This window comes from Acartia tonsa, chromosome 2, assembly GCF_053477335.1.
Source record: "Acartia tonsa isolate MP-2025a chromosome 2, ASM5347733v1, whole genome shotgun sequence".
NCBI lineage: Eukaryota > Metazoa > Arthropoda > Copepoda > Calanoida > Acartiidae > Acartia > Acartia tonsa.
This window is the reverse complement of record NC_137261.1, coordinates 40,775,382-40,791,273: the sequence shown is the minus strand read 5'-3', so window position 1 is coordinate 40,791,273 and position 15,892 is coordinate 40,775,382. Positions and strand designations below refer to the sequence as shown.

The window sequence follows — 15,892 nt, the reverse complement described above, 5'->3', positions numbered from 1 at the left end:
TTAATAAATTTAAATATAAATTACATTATTTTTAAAGTTACAAAATCATAGGTAGATAAAAATCTCTAATCTATTCCATGAACTAAATGAAATAATTGTTAAAGTTACCCATTAAAAATCATTAAATCAAAATTAACCTGATATCCTCCAATTGGAAGAAGTCTTTCTTGTGGTGGTCTAAAATATTCCTCCTCTTCCTCATACTCCATCTCTTGTTCCTCTGGCATATCCGCCAGATGGATCCTCTCCTCCGTGTCCCTGGATCCTCCAACGGTCAGCACATCCATCAGACTGAGCGGACTTGGCGGAGAGTTGAAGAATGGACCTTTCTTTTTGGCGGGAAACTTTTTATTGTTGCCATCCACACAGAAAACTTTGCCTGATTCGTTAACCTGCATATTCCAGCCATTGCTGCCTCCAGAAGCTCCATTGCCTGACTGCTCTATAGCTCCAGGTGATGGCAGAAAATCTTCCATGTCTGGATTCTCATCTGGAAGAATGTTAAAGAATAAGGGGTTTTCAACGCTGATATTCTTTGATAAAGCACAATCTGGACTTACACTTGATGATTTTGCATGCTCAAAAATAGTTTCTAGCTCCATATCTTTCCCATCCAATGGTGACAGAGGAATCTCATCATCAAGAGCTCTATTATTGCTACTTGGAGAAGCTCTGCTGTTGTAAGCAGAATTCTCTTCAGTACCTTGCAGGGTAACAGTACCAAGTGGTCCTATTGAGGTCTCACTCAACTCTCTTGATCTCATTGTCAGACCATGCTCAACATATTTGAAGTATTTGGAACAAACATGATTGTGAGCAGACAAACTATTTAGGATGATTCTTATTAATCCAAGAACTTTTTCGCTCAAAGGGTCAGGTTCTGAAAAGTTGTATTTGTAGACAATAACCAGGCAGGCCTCCAGCCAGTTTTTCCTGACAGTCGGCTCCAGGAACCAAAGTGTGTAACCGTTACCCTGGTAAATAAGGTTCTCCTGTAGAATGGAGTAGTATGGCTGCCAGTTGGTTGTGTACCTGAAAATTATTGCCAATAGAAAAAAATCAAAATAAAGGTTCATGGAATATTAAAAGATTGTTATTAAAAATCCAAATATATTACATTTCTACAAAAGAATACTAAAAAGATTGTTTTTACTATAAAAAGAAAATATATGAAAAATCAATATGCATTGATTGAAACATTGGTCTAATCATTCAAAAAATTACAATTGAAGAAACTGACCTATAACTGCAAATATTATAGAGCTATAATGTTAATTTCGTTAATAAAGATTCAAGATTATAAAGTGTGAACCTTAACAGTTTAAATTTATGTCAGTATGAAAATTGTGTTAAAACGCTTATGTTGTATTTGTTACTACAATCATTTAAAATAAAAATTCTTACAATTTCATGTTTAGATAGATACTACTATAATTTTATATATAAAAGATTGTAGTACATAGTAAAAGAATAAACCTTTGTACTGTTCTAGTTAAAAAGACATCTTAATAAATCTTTCTGTCAACCTAATCTTCTCTTATCCTATAATGAGAGCTAATCTTTTTAATTATGCACACACACAAGGATGAGGATATTATTGATTAAAATGTAGGTGGGATAGTTTTTCATGTGTTTGTTATAGCTAAGGTGAGGTTAGTTTGGGTTTTACTGGGCACATGATGGCCCCGCGGGGTTATTGTACTGCAGATCTAAACCTTGCAAGCTAAGAGCATGGTTTAGGCTAAAAGAACATAAACACCCCCCCCCCCTCTCGTTATTTTCAACTCATTTAAAAAATGCTCATGATCTTGGCAATTATATATGAAAGGGGTAAATAAAATAAAGTAGTCCAATTTGCAGTATATCTTATTACTGAGCACATAAACAAAAACAAAAACTATACAAAACATGTGCCGTTTATAATACTTGATTGTAACATGCTGATAATTATAGAGAATCTGCGCCTTTTAGTAGAAAAAAAGCATTAGAGAAATGAATATAATTAAATGCATTTAGTGACATTGTATTTATTAATCTGCACGTTAATACAATTTTTTTCTTCATTTTATGATGTTTATTGTATCCTTTCATAAATGTATGTTTTTTTATGTAAGTCCATTAAAATCTTGATAACAAAATTAATAACACGTTTAAGCTGGCAATTTTCAGACATATCCAATAATGGTTTTAGGCTATTTTATCAATTATTAAAAGACAGCTTTTTTGCAGGGAGTAAGGGAGGGGACAATGGGCAATTAATTCAATATAAGAGTTATCAAAGAAAGGGCATGAAATCCAGTTTAATCCAATAAATTTGTAGGAAATTATAAAGGGATTGTTAATGGAATAATAGATTTCCAGCGCGGCATGTAAAGTGAAATCACAACTTGTTTTTGATGAAATATATTGAGGTTTTTTAATGTGATTTTTATATTAAAAGATTATTGGACCCGGCCAGCTGCTAGCAAGAATATGACTGCCCCTTTTTATTCTGTTTATTTCCCTTGCCCCCACCTCCCTTCTCCCTTCTCCCCGTCTGCTACATTCCAAACTAACACAACGAGTGTTTATTTCCCTTCCCCCCACTTCCCTTATCCCTTCTCCCCGTCTGCAATATTCAAAACATACATAACGAGTAGCGGCATTCTATGCGCAAGTCCCCAAACTCAGTCAGAAACTGCTAAATTCTTGCACATTCCCTTTAAGCCAGTCCCCAAAGTCTGAGACTCCTAAAAATTGAATATTCGATCCATTGTCCCCTCCCTTACTCCCTGGCTTTTTTGTCCCTTCCCTCAACCTTTGGGGACGAAGTCCCTTGTACTTATAAAAAGAAATCAAAAGAATTGTGGACTTTTAGTGCAATGAAAAAATAAGTAGCCGCAGTCCAAAATTTGAAGCTGAGTTTCAAAATTTTTTCGGGGAAGCTGCAGTAGCGGTCGCAGGTAGTAAACATTAGATTCTACTATATAAGAGTTTATTTGTGTCTTAAATAGAATTAAATTAAATATTATATTATCCTATGTCTGTTTCCTAGGATGATATGTAAACATTGCATACATAAGAATATAGATATGCCAGGCATTAAATTAAAAATTCCGAGCTCAACAAAAAAATCTTGAAAAACTGAATCTAAATTTAAAATGAGAAATGCACTTATATAGGATTTAAAATGTATATTTTTTTAAACATGCAAAGCAAGTTCTATAATACTTAACTTGTTTAGCTTTTTTTGTAATTACGACCGTCTATATAAATTCAAGAGTTCAAGATAATTAATTGTATTTTTTTAAGTTAAATTTTTTAAATTATAAAAGTGTCTTTTTTGGCATGATGCTATAATATAAAAAAAATATTGCACAATAATTTTCTTAGACATTGTAAAACTCCTATACTATTTTTTCTTTCTAAAATTATCCTTTCAGAAACCACTTAATGTAGTTACAAGCATAATACTGTACCATTCCACAGGAGGGAAAGGACACTAACGGTTGAAATGATTATTACTACTTTTCTATCCCTTTGTCAAATTATCCGTATTTCAGACCAACTATTATCGGTGCTTAAAAGCCTAACTTTAAGAAAATATAGCATTCTATTTTAAATAATAATGAGTTAAATCCTATAAAATTCCTTAGGCTATCCTAGAAATTAGAGGTTTCTAAGTCTTCCATTTTTCTTTAAATTTATATAAGAAAACTCTGACTTCTAGGCTAACCTAAGATATTTTTTAGGATTTGGCTCGAGAAAAAAAACAAGCCGAAGTAAGACTAGCCATTACCTTGGGGGAAAAGGACTTTTGTGAAGAATGTGAAGAATATTTGGCAGAACATAGTTTCCAATTTGGAAATTGGTGTCTAGAACCTGGGGAAGGATGGCAAAGAATGAGGAAAACTGGGCAGTGATTCTCATCTACACAAAACAAAATAACATTGGTTAACTGGGAAAATATAAATGTTCCACATATCTGAAAATAATATTGTAAAGGATTACAATTGCAATGTAATTTTACGCCTTAACCTTCTAAAGAAAATTTTAAATTATCATTAGTGTAAATAATGAAATTGAATACAACAGTTTATATTTTTTTATTCATCTTTATATTCCAATAAAAAATCATTTTATATTAAATTTAAATATGTATCATGTCTCAAAAATCAATTACTATGTAATTAAGGAGATAAATAACATGTTCAACTACCCCACTCGTGTTCTACGTTTATGCGGCTTCTATATACTTGATTGTCAATATTTATCTTTTTATTAAGGAGAAGTGACCAACATAGACAAATATTATGTACATTCTTTTTAGTATCTATTACTAATAAGGGACGAGATCCTCTGTTTGACTTCAAATGATCACCCAAAGACTTTAGGGAATTGTTCATTCTAGCTGAACGGCTCGAAAACAGTAAAAAAGTGTCTGACTATGACGTCAGAAAAGATTAACAATTAACCAATGAGAGGCCGCTATATATTTTACCACAGTGAATACTGGCTTCTTATTGGTTAATTGTAAATTTTTTCTTACGTCATAGTCAGACACTTTTACTGTTTTCAACGGCTCTATTATCCAAGAATATAAGTAATACCTAACCATTACTTTGTTTGCACGAACTTTGTCTGAAAGTCTTTTTTCCAGAACGAAACCTTTACGAATATTTTTTCGAATTAAGCAGTTGTTAATTACAGCTAACATTTTAATGAAATGCATGAGTTTATGATCTAAACCATTCTCCCTATTCTAACTATTAGTGTCTCGCGTCTGTCATAGCATCAGAAGGTACACTATTATTTAACTTCTCTAGTATGACAATTTTATTTATTATAGTTATAATTTTGGTAATTTTTTCCTTATTTTTTTCGATTTTCTTGTGGAAAAATTTTATTTTTAAGCTGCTAAGCACTTTTAGAAAACTTTGTCCTACCTTATGTGGCATAGTAGTGAATCTCGTTTCCTTTTCATCAAATCCAATAAGTGCAAACATGTATTGGAAACATTTCTGCATGTTGGCATGCTCACTGCTGTTCTTGTTATCCGGGATCACCGCCTGAAGTGGGTTAATCTTGAATTTTGCACCATGCAACAATAGCGACATAGCTTTATTCCGTCATTTAATAGAGTTTAATAATGTTTTGTTTAAGAAAAACAACCCTTGGGTGTCCCTTCTTGCAGGAAACAGGAAAAAGTTATTCTGGAATTGTAATTCTCCTTCATAGTTAGATTTTTAGTTGCATTTTTCAAGATTTCTTTTCCAATTTCTGGCCTTGAAATTTCGTATACGGCAATCAATATTTGATATGGATGCACTCGACTTCATATAGATTAGAGTAGATGGAAGAGGAATAAAGTAGATGGCAATGACCTGCCATATAAGCTTTGAAGGAAAATTGTATGTTTCTGACATGATTTTATCTTGAAAATCATATTTTTCTATGACTCTAAACTTTTTGAAACGAACAAAGTATGCACAACATTTTTGCTTCATACATTAATAAATTAAAGTCCATGCATATTTATAAAAAGATAAATTGATCCACCCAAAACAATCACATTATTTGTATATTAATTAAGGTGACTGGGGGGCTTATTATCTCACATGACCTATACTTGCATCCCTGACTTAGTATCCGTCACAAATAGTTACCTGTTCTGGATTTGATAAATACTGCATGAACAGGAAAACAATGAGATGAATTGTTTGCTTGTCCTCCCCTGCTATACTCTTTACAGCTAAATTCTAAATAAAAAGGGATGACAACATGCATTACTAGCACAGTTCTTAATATAAAAGTAAGATGAACAGATAAGCAGATGGATGGAGAAAGTGAGCAGACCTTTAAAGCATATCAGACAGACCGACAGAACAAGTAAATTAGAGAGTAGGTGACCAACAGTAAGGATTGTCTTCACAGAAAAATTTCCTTTTTAGTGATTTAAGTACAGATTGCAATTGCCAAAAAAAGGACTACAATAATTTTTTTCGTATATTACATATATAATTTTCAGCCACTTAGCCACCCAAACCAACACTGATTCAGCTGGCTGATCTGGCGTATATGTTGCCATCTTTTTATGTTGCTACACTTCTATTAATATAATTTTTCTCTAACACTTTATAAACTACTAGCGGCTAGGCCCCCAGAGGCCTCTAGGGGCACTTGAGGAGGGAAATGTCGAAATTGATAACCCAATTTCTTATTTTAGATTTCAAAAGAAAAATTTAAAAATAAATTTGAGGAGGGGGGAATTCTTTTTTTTGGGGGGGGGGGGGAGGTGCACCCCCATAATTTTGTTATTTTAGTTAAAAAAAAAATTTTGGGGGGTTTTCGGGGTAATTTTTTTCTATGTAATTTCTTTAGGAAGGGTGGTGGTACCCTCCCCCAAAATAGTTATAAACCTTCCCGGGACCTATGAGTAGCTACCCTGTTAAGGAAAACCCGATCAGTTAAGCGGTTAGCGAGATACTTCGGTACAGACAAACAGACAGACAAACAGCATTTTACTTTATTATAAGGACTAGAAGCTGCGCCCTTATCATCTAATTATAGCTTTTTATTCAAAAAGGGATGGAAATATTGTTTAAAACTATTCTAACTGTAAATATAATAGTCTAAAACCATCATTGTGAGGATTACCTAAAGTAGAAAGCTGAATCAGTTCAGTAGTTGTTAAGATCTTAAGTTTTAGACAAAAAAAAACACTTATCCTATTATATAAAGTAGTAAACGTTTTTTGTCTGTCCTAAAGGATCTTGCTAACCGCTGAACCGATATTGTTCTCCTTTACAGTGAAGCTTCTTATAGGTTCTGGGAAGGTTTTTAACTATTTTTGGAAGGGTTCTAACCCCCCCCCCCCCAAAAAAAAAATGTTTTTTTTGACTCTTTTGAAACTCAAATTTAAAATGGGATGAGGTCAACTTTTCCCCCTCCTACCAGTGCCCCTAGAGGCTTCTAGGGGCGTAGCCGCTAGTTAATTTATATAATAGGATACATATTGTGTACCAAATGTGAAGCAAAAATCAGAGCATATAAATTGCAGTGAAAAGAAAGAAGATAATTTATTTTTTTCACACCACTTCTTTGCCAAATTTTCTTATCATTCAAGGATCATTTGCATACCCGTATTGTTACAAAATATACACTCAATGAATAGAGGCTTAAAATTTTAGAGGTTTTATAAATTCTATATACTAGCAGCTACGCTTGAGGAGGGGGGGGGGGGGATCGGACCCTCCCACTTTCATTTGTTATTTTAAAAAGAGAAAACATTTTTTTTTGGGGGGGGGGGGTAATAATTTCTAAGGGTTGCTTCTCTTTGGAGGGTGTTGGTTCCCTCCCCCAAAACAGTTATAAAACAGGACCTACGAGAAGCTACACTGTGAAGGAGAACAATATCAGTTCAGTGATTAGCGAAATCTTACGGTACACACACTCACACACTGATAAAGATCCTTTTACTTTATTATAAGTACTAGCGGCTACGCCCCTAGAGGCCTCTAGTGGCACTTTAAATGTTGTTGTTTGTTAAAGTTAATTTTTTATGTACGATACCACCTTATTTGACGTTGAAGTCTCCTCTAAATTCTAAAAATGTTTGATTTTTTTGTCATTTCTCTTGGGAGGGTGGTGGTACCCTGCCCCAAAATAGTTATAAACCTTCCCGGGACTTATGAGAAGCTACCCTGTTAAGGAGAACCCGATCGGTTCAGCGGTTAGCGAGATCCTTCGGTACAGACACACACACAGACATCCTGTTACTTTAGTATAAGGATTACTTGTACAATCCAAACCTAGTAACTTTATCACCAATTGTTAATTTGTTTGGCAAATGGCCTTTTTATTTGGCAGATTCTGTTTTTACTTTCATTTCAAACAAAGAAGACAAATTTATAACCTAGGCATGTTTCTAATTTCAGTAGTACAATTTTCAGTTTATAAATCAAAAGTTTTCTATTATTACTTGATATAAAGAGCGAAGCTGTGTCTGATTGTTACCGTACAATCTTTAAAAATCAACCTGGCCGTACACGCAAGATAAAACAGACTGACAATAATAATCTTATAATTTACAATTTAGGATTATTTTAATGCATTAATCCTTCGCTAGCTTTGGGCAAATTGCAACTAAGCAGATATAAGGAAAAAGTGAGCATCACAGACAGTTATACCGGCCAACCAAGTAAGTTATAGAATAGCTGCCTATTGTTTAAAACATCTTAACAGAAAAATTTATTTTGTTGTCAATTGTTCTGTTTACCTTCAAGTCCATCTCATTAAGACCAGAAAAAGATTGATGAAGAAATTTAGACCCAAGACTTTCTGATCCAGTCTTAGATATCTTATGCCTAAAAAGTTTATTATTCAATTCTAAAAATATAATAATCATTTCTAACCATTTAACTTTAAATAATTTGATCTTAGCTAGTGTTCTCTTACGTATTCACAAACCGAACTGTTTGTAAACCATAGTCTACTCATAGTTTTTAGTTTAAAAAAAATATTAGAATTAATAATAAACATAATAATCTAGTTTAACTAGCTTCATCAGAATTTAAAAAAAAACTTGAATAATTAGATGACCTGATTAAAGGAGCAGACTGCTGTCTGGAATAATTCTTTTCTTCTTCAATGAGCCTGACCTGCCCGCTTTCCAGAATCCTGGCCTGTACACTGTCAGGTACTCGACCATCTCCATTTTTGGTACTGTTCATCTTAATATGTTTAATTAATTTTAAATCAATTCTAATTATTGGGAGGGGGGGGGGGGTCTGTGCTTGCTAAGCACTTTGAGGGAAAACAGAGAATATTTAACTAAACACTACACATGACATTTTAAAATGCTTTTAGCCGGAAACAAAATAGCCAATTAATGCAAAAAATATAGATACAAACAAATATTCTACTATTGGGCAGTTAAACATCTCAATACTACATAGAACGAAATGACAAATATAAATACTCGCCCTATGTACATCTTTATGTCTATGGTTTCTATTAGCCAGAGCTATACCTGTAGGAGCTATACAAATATAAATACTCACCCTATGTACATCTTCATGTCTATGGTTTCTATTAGCCAGAGCTATACCTGTAGGAGCTATACAAATATAAATACTCACCCTATGTACATCTTCATGTCTATGGTTTCTATTAGCCAGAGCTATACCTGTAGGAGCTATACAAATATAAATACTCACCCTATGTACATCTTCATGTCTATGGTTTCTATTAGCCAGAGCTATACCTGTAGGAGCTATACAAAAATAAATACTCACCCTATGTACATCTTCATGTCTATGGTTTCTATTAGCCAGAGCTATACCTGTAGGAGCTATACAAATATAAATACTCACCCTATGTACATCTTCATGTCTATGGTTTCTATTAGCCAGAGCTATACCTGTAGGAGCTATACAAAAATAAATACTCACCCTATGTACATCTTCATGTCTATGGTTTCTATTAGCTAGAGCTATACCTGCAGGCGCTGAGCAGGTTCTCTGAAATATAATTAAAATATTTGGTAATAATTTTGGAATCTTTCTAATTTTGTTAATTAGAATAAATTGAGGTAAAAAGTTTTGACACTATTACATAGTCATACATAATCAAGATGTAATAAAACCTCATAGTTATTGAGCTATTAATTATAGGAAAACTACCTTTTCCCTCCCTGCAACTTCTAAAACATGTTATATTGTTTGTTCTCTTTAATTATTAAGTTGAGTAAATGAAGTATATATCCTGAGCTGGTATGTTTCATCACTACCGCTGAAAAAAACAACAAAATTTGAATTTTTACAGCACCCACTAACTGCCTCTCTTCCCACAATTCCTTAGTTTCCACACTAACCAACCTCTCTATCATATTTACTATTACTTGTTTTTGCGAACATGAAAAATCTTTGAGTACACGAAAACATGAGGAATTAATGGCTCACCCGTTGAGGGTGCCTTAAGTTTCTAATTGTATAACTTTGTTTAAGTATTTTACATTATGTATGTGCATTATGTTCAATGCATTGTTCAAACAAGTGAAAATACTCTATAATATATCTTTTCCTTTTTGTTTGCAATTAATACATATACACAATTAACGCTCTCTTTAAAAGGTTTGTCGTCAACTTCAAAATAGTGCATCTATCTAAGAATATTTTTAAAAACCCTGTTGAATTCTACATTGTTTGAAAAAAGAATGGAATAAAAAATATATCAAATATGAATTTTAAAAATATCTAATTAATTGATTTCAAGAAGTATTGAATTTTTCATTTTATTTATTTCATTTTTCCTAAATAATTCTATCATTGAATATTTGTTTTAATACACAAATGCATAAAACTATTTTGTTTAAGTACATATATGTGTGTTTAATATCTCCCTATACAATATTTGTGGGAAAGAGAATATAATCTGGTAGAAGGGAAGATATAAAGTAAGGATTTATAAATCCCTAGAAATGTTTGCCTGCTTATACTTTATCCCCAACCATTTACCATTTTTATTGGATTATTCATTGCTAGAAAGAGAGTTAGAGAATGTATTTTGTTGGCTTTTTTTTATTGTTATTTCATTTTTGATATATCAGTAACCCTTTTATGTCTTATTAAATCAAATAAAATTTTTAGTTTTATCATCAAGACTTTTTTACATTCAGGGTCCGTCCGTCTTTCCATAATGGATATCTTTTATCGTTAATTTAGCACATTAGATTGTCCTATCAATTTTAAACTTAGCATGATGATTTCTGTAGTAATTTCTAATTAATGTTGAAAATTAAATACGCTGCTTTTCTATTACATTTGTTAGATATCTTTGTTAAACTTAGTACCAGTTGCTGCTTTATTAGGTTGTTTTTAGGTAGAAATTCAAGATTAAGTGGTTGATTTAATGGTTGCTTGAGTGAAGGATCCTCCACAAACATGTTCAAAAATAAAGGCAAAGGAGGCATAAAAAGTCACACATGTGAAGTATAAACATTATGAAATATTTAAGTAAAACAGGTAAAATAAAAATATTAAAACTTTGAAAGTAAAGTTTTTGCAAAATGTATGTATATAACTAAAATACATATGTTAAGCATTAGTTGAAAATATATTGAAGCAAAAAATTTAAACTTTACAATTTGAAAGTAACTTTTTCACTTGCAATTTAACTTTTAACTTTTGCGAGTAACTCTAAAATACATTTCTTAAAATAAAAGATAAAAGTTGTTTTTAGGTAGAGACATGAATTTCTAAGTGTTGAAAATAGTATAAGAACTCAGACATCTTTCTTAGGAGCGAAGCCTCTCTGCTAGTATTTTATTGGTAGGTCAGGACTTTACAGGTTCTACAGAAAATAAGCTTAGCAAGGACAAAACGAGGAAATAGAATGATAAACAAGAACAGTTTTGACATCAAGTAGCTCAAACAAACTGACTAAATAGTGTAGAAAGCAAAAATATATTTGAGTTTCCATAAAACAAGAAAAAGAAGAATATATATACATATATTTCAGAGAATATGATAAAAAAGGGAAAAAAGTAAGAAAAAAATACATTAATGCCTTTCAGCTGCATTGTATGGCTGGTCATCAAATTCAAATGCTTTTAAATTGAAAATCTGATGAAAATCGTCTAAAATATACAAAAATTTAAAAAAGGAAGACATTTACACAGATAAAATTTTGGAGTCTAATGTTTTCGAGGTCCTTTTTCAAAACTTGTATAACAAATATTTAGAGTTATTTAAAAATAATATGTGTATGTGTAAGAAAAGTTGTAAGGGCATACGGATAGACTCCCATAAGGGAGGAAACACAAGGTTAAACATGTGCATAGGTTAAGGCCAATAGAGTGGATTATTTTAAGGGTCCCAGGACAAACGCAGGAGTCCCAAACGTCGAAGTGGACAAACGCAGGAGTGTTAAAATATTAATTTGATTGAGTATTTCTATACAGATTAGGTTAGGTTAAGATATGAATGTACAAATAAGCCCCCCGCAGGGGTTAGACATTTAAAAAACCTAAAAGGTAGTCAAAAATAGGTTAGGTTAGGTAAAGTGTCCACTTCTGCGTTTGTCCACTCCGACGTTTGGGACTCCTGTGTTTGTCGTAGGACAATTTTAAGGATTGAAGGAATTTTAAGGTAAAGATAGTAAATAGTAATTAACGGGCAAATATAAGAAAAAACATGTCTTATTTTTAGGAATAAAACTCTTTGAAACATTGTCATTCTTGGTAACATTCTACTTGTTATACAACTTGAGAAAGGTTATTTATTGAGAAAAGTATTTTGACATGAAATGGATTCACATTCCGCTTTTAACCTTTTTATATTCAACACTTTTACACGTTTTATCCGTTTCTATGCTTAAACTTTTTGTTAAAACTAGGTAAAAGTTTTACTACTTACATGCTATTTGCTAAACTTAAAAATTAACACCCACAAGTGACGTAGCAATAAGAGCAGATATTCAGTAGTGACAAATGAAGAATAAATTTGTAATGAACAATCAGGAAACCTTGAACCTAGTAAAAATGTCTGACTGTGATTATGACGTAAAAAAATTGCCAATGAGAGGCCACTATAAATTTTAAAATTGGTCAATTACAGTGTATACTGGCCTCTCTTTGGCTAATTTTTTTTACGTCATAATCAAAGTCAGACACTTTTACTAGGTTGGGAAACCTTCTACATATTATATCATATGGTTTAATAGTCATGTACTTGTAGCATGACTGACACAAATGGACCAATTAAAGCATAAACAAGATGCTGTATAAGGGATTTTTCACAAAAAAATCAACAGTATATCTTGATTAGCAGCTAAGAAAGTCAAACTATCCATAAGCGTTCTGGACAAACAGACAATGTGAATTATATAGTAGCTAGAAACAATTTTATTTTACCTTATATGGAAATTTACTGGTGAGAACAAGTGATCTAACAGAATCATCTGTAGGCTTCCTACACTTCTCTGTAGATACAACTACAGTCTGAATAAATATAAATATAATTGATCTAACAGAATCATCTGTAGGCTTCCTACACTTCTCTGTAGATACAACTACAGTCTGAATAAATATAAATATAAGTGATCTAACAGAATCATCTGTAGGCTTCCTACACTTCTCTGTAGATCAAAGAAGATAAAGTATAGAATAGAATCCAGGTAGAAGATTCTGCCTGGCTAGCCTGAAGTAAAATTGGACCATTTGAAAGACCAAAACGGCTATAAGGCTGTTAGTAAATAATGTGATTTCAGTAATTATTCTGAAAAAATATTCAAAATAAATTCCTTTTGCAATAATTTACTAAAAGCCTTGTAGCCAAGCTTCCACCTTTCTCTTCCCTATTCACAATAGATTAAAAATGAATTTGATGTGCATTTTAAGCCTTAAAAAATTTAATCATGTAAGAAAATTTACAAAAATATTGGTCTCGGTATTTATATTATATATGGCTTAGTGGTTTAACGTCCGCTTATCTGTTGGGGAGGTGTCGGGTTCGAGTCCCCAGACCGCATCAATACTAAAGATGTAAAATAAGTACCTACTGCTGCTCTTTCAGGTGTTAGAGATTTGGAGTAAGAGTAGGGGGGAAGCCTTAGCCCTAAATCAGGTATGCATGGGTGGTCCTTGGCATGGTGCACTAGTGATCGAAAAACGCTGTAAGGTCATAGGTTGATTGAAAAGTCCTTGTGGACTAGCATTGTGTAGTAACTCACTAGTGTATTAGTGGCGTTTGGAGTCATGCTTGGATCCTAGGTTGTATTGAAAAGTCCCTAGGATTTGATGTGGCTTCAGTCATTGCTGATACAGCGTCATGTTCATGCTTGGGTTGCATTAATTGTCGCAATAATACCGTGATCGAAAAATCACGAAACCTTAACTCTCCACCCATAAGGTTGAAGTGTAAATTACCCACAAGTCCTAATTAAAGTGCCAAGGAAATTGATGGGAAGGATGCAACTCGAATCCGCGTCATACCAAAGACGTTAAAAATGGTACCTACCTGCTCTGTTCGGCACAGTACATCAAAGAGTTAGAGTAGGGGGAATGCCTTGGCCCCAAACAGGCGCAACTCATTACCATGCACAGTTAGGATCTCCAGACAAAGATCGTGCAATCAAAGGGTTGGTTGTCTGTAATGTACTGTACCACGGGTATGAGGTGAAGGACCAAGAGTCTGGCCTTGAGTTGACAAGTTGACTGTTCAGTCCAGGTGCAACTCACCCACACGACATTAACATTTATATTATAAAAAACTAGGTTGCGCTCTTATGTATGTTTTTAAACAGCTGATTTATACATGATATCAACTACATCCATACATACTTGTGGTAGAGGGGGAGGGGGGAGGAAAGGGTTGTACCCAATTAGCTGACCCTTAAAAATTACAAATGTGGTCAATTATACTTACCAAAATTAAAACAACATGATGTTTAGTGATTTTTTGTCATTATCTAAAACGATCAAGCAATTATTGCTGTCTTCACTTCAATAAGAGGTGTGTATCAGAGGTGTTAGCCTTAGTCAGATACTTATGTTTGTGGGTAAAGTATTACCCTTTGAATATAGAGAATGTTTCAAAATTATTCTATTGTCAAACGTTTTATACTACATATAATTTAAATTATGAAGATCAAATAAATTTTTAACAATATATATTAGATTTTGATACAAATTGAAGTTTTCTAATTTTGTCCAACTAGTCATTGTGATTTGTACTTTAGCATTATTGTCATTACTGCGCAAGTCAAAGATTTCTTCTAATTTCCCAGAAATTTTTAGGGTTTTCACTTCTATTCCTCCTTATTCTATGCTGTAGATACAACTACAGTCTGAATAAATATAAATGTAAGTGATCTAACAGAATCATCTGTAGGCTTCCTACACTTCTCTGTAGATACAACTACAGTCTGAATAAATATAAATATAAGAGATCTGACAGAATCATCTGTAGGCTTCCTACACTTCTCTGTAGATACAACTACAGTCTGAATAAATATAAATATAAGTGATCTAACAGAATCATATGTAGGTTTCCTACACTTCTCTGCAGATACAACTACAGTCTGAATAAATATAAATATAATTGATCTAACAGAATCATCTGTAGGCTTCCTACACTTCTCTGTAGATACAACTACAGTCTAACTTAATATATAGTGATTTTACTTGCTTTTAATTAATTGTCAAATGAAAATCTTCGAAGGGCTTCAATCGCATGCCCATGAAAAAATTAACATAGTTATTTACTTAGGAGACAATGAATTTGCTTAAAAGATGTTTTTCCATCATTAAATTTTAACCATCTAAAGTTCCAAATGTTAAATTCTGACTTTAATGGCTTAAATGGGAAACCATAAAAAATTTGATAAATTCAGCAGTGATTCCCATACCCCATCATAATAAAATAGTTATTTATCCCATCGTATCACAGACAGCTTTCCGCGGATATTAAGATGAAAAATTATCAGACTAAGACCAGTTTTATTAGCCCTGGATAAACTACTATTGATTTTATAATTTTTACTTGAAAATTCGTGGACAATTGTCTGTTATACATGCTGTACAATTACATGCTTTTTTACCTAAGACTGAGAACAGGTTCTAATCCTGCGATTAGATATTGATCGGTTTCGAAGCCATACTGGAAAACTGTTCATACCTTAGTTTGAATGACAGGACCTGTATCAGAATCTCTGTCCAAAATTTCACTGATTAACACCTCAAATCGAGAAGCAAAAAACTCCCATGTTAGCAATTTCCTAAAAAATATTCATTTTAATAAAAACAAAAAATTAAAAGCCTTTCCAGTCTGGCTTCGACACCGATTAATATCCGCTGGATTATAATCGGTTTTAAGCCATGCTGAAAAAATATTTATCGTATTATATCCAGTTT

At 32.7% G+C, this 15,892-nt stretch overlaps 1 protein-coding gene across 3 annotated transcripts in view; it reads right to left on the bottom strand.

Moving 5' to 3' along the window:
* The window catches only part of unc79 (UNC-79 domain-containing protein), an 89,920-nt gene that overhangs the window by 31,496 nt on the left and 42,532 nt on the right, over positions 1-15,892 (bottom strand). Inside the window, exons 26-35 of one of the 3 annotated variants that reach the window (XM_080150866.1) lie at positions 15,657-15,756; positions 12,893-12,979; positions 9,479-9,500; positions 9,198-9,244; positions 8,581-8,711; positions 8,258-8,345; positions 5,646-5,738; positions 4,926-5,048; positions 3,779-3,909; positions 138-1,032 (exon numbers count right to left, since the gene is read on the bottom strand). In XM_080150866.1, coding sequence (XP_080006992.1) covers positions 138-1,032; positions 3,779-3,909; positions 4,926-5,048; positions 5,646-5,738; positions 8,258-8,345; positions 8,581-8,711; positions 9,198-9,244; positions 9,479-9,500; positions 12,893-12,979; positions 15,657-15,756 — 1,717 coding nt within the window. Of the gene's footprint in view, positions 1-137; positions 1,033-3,778; positions 3,910-4,925; positions 5,049-5,645; positions 5,739-8,257; positions 8,346-8,580; positions 8,712-9,041; positions 9,089-9,197; positions 9,245-9,431; positions 9,501-12,892; positions 12,980-15,656; positions 15,757-15,892 lie in introns of all 3 variants that reach the window. The other 2 variants (XM_080150865.1, XM_080150864.1) reach the window with 2 other exon arrangements.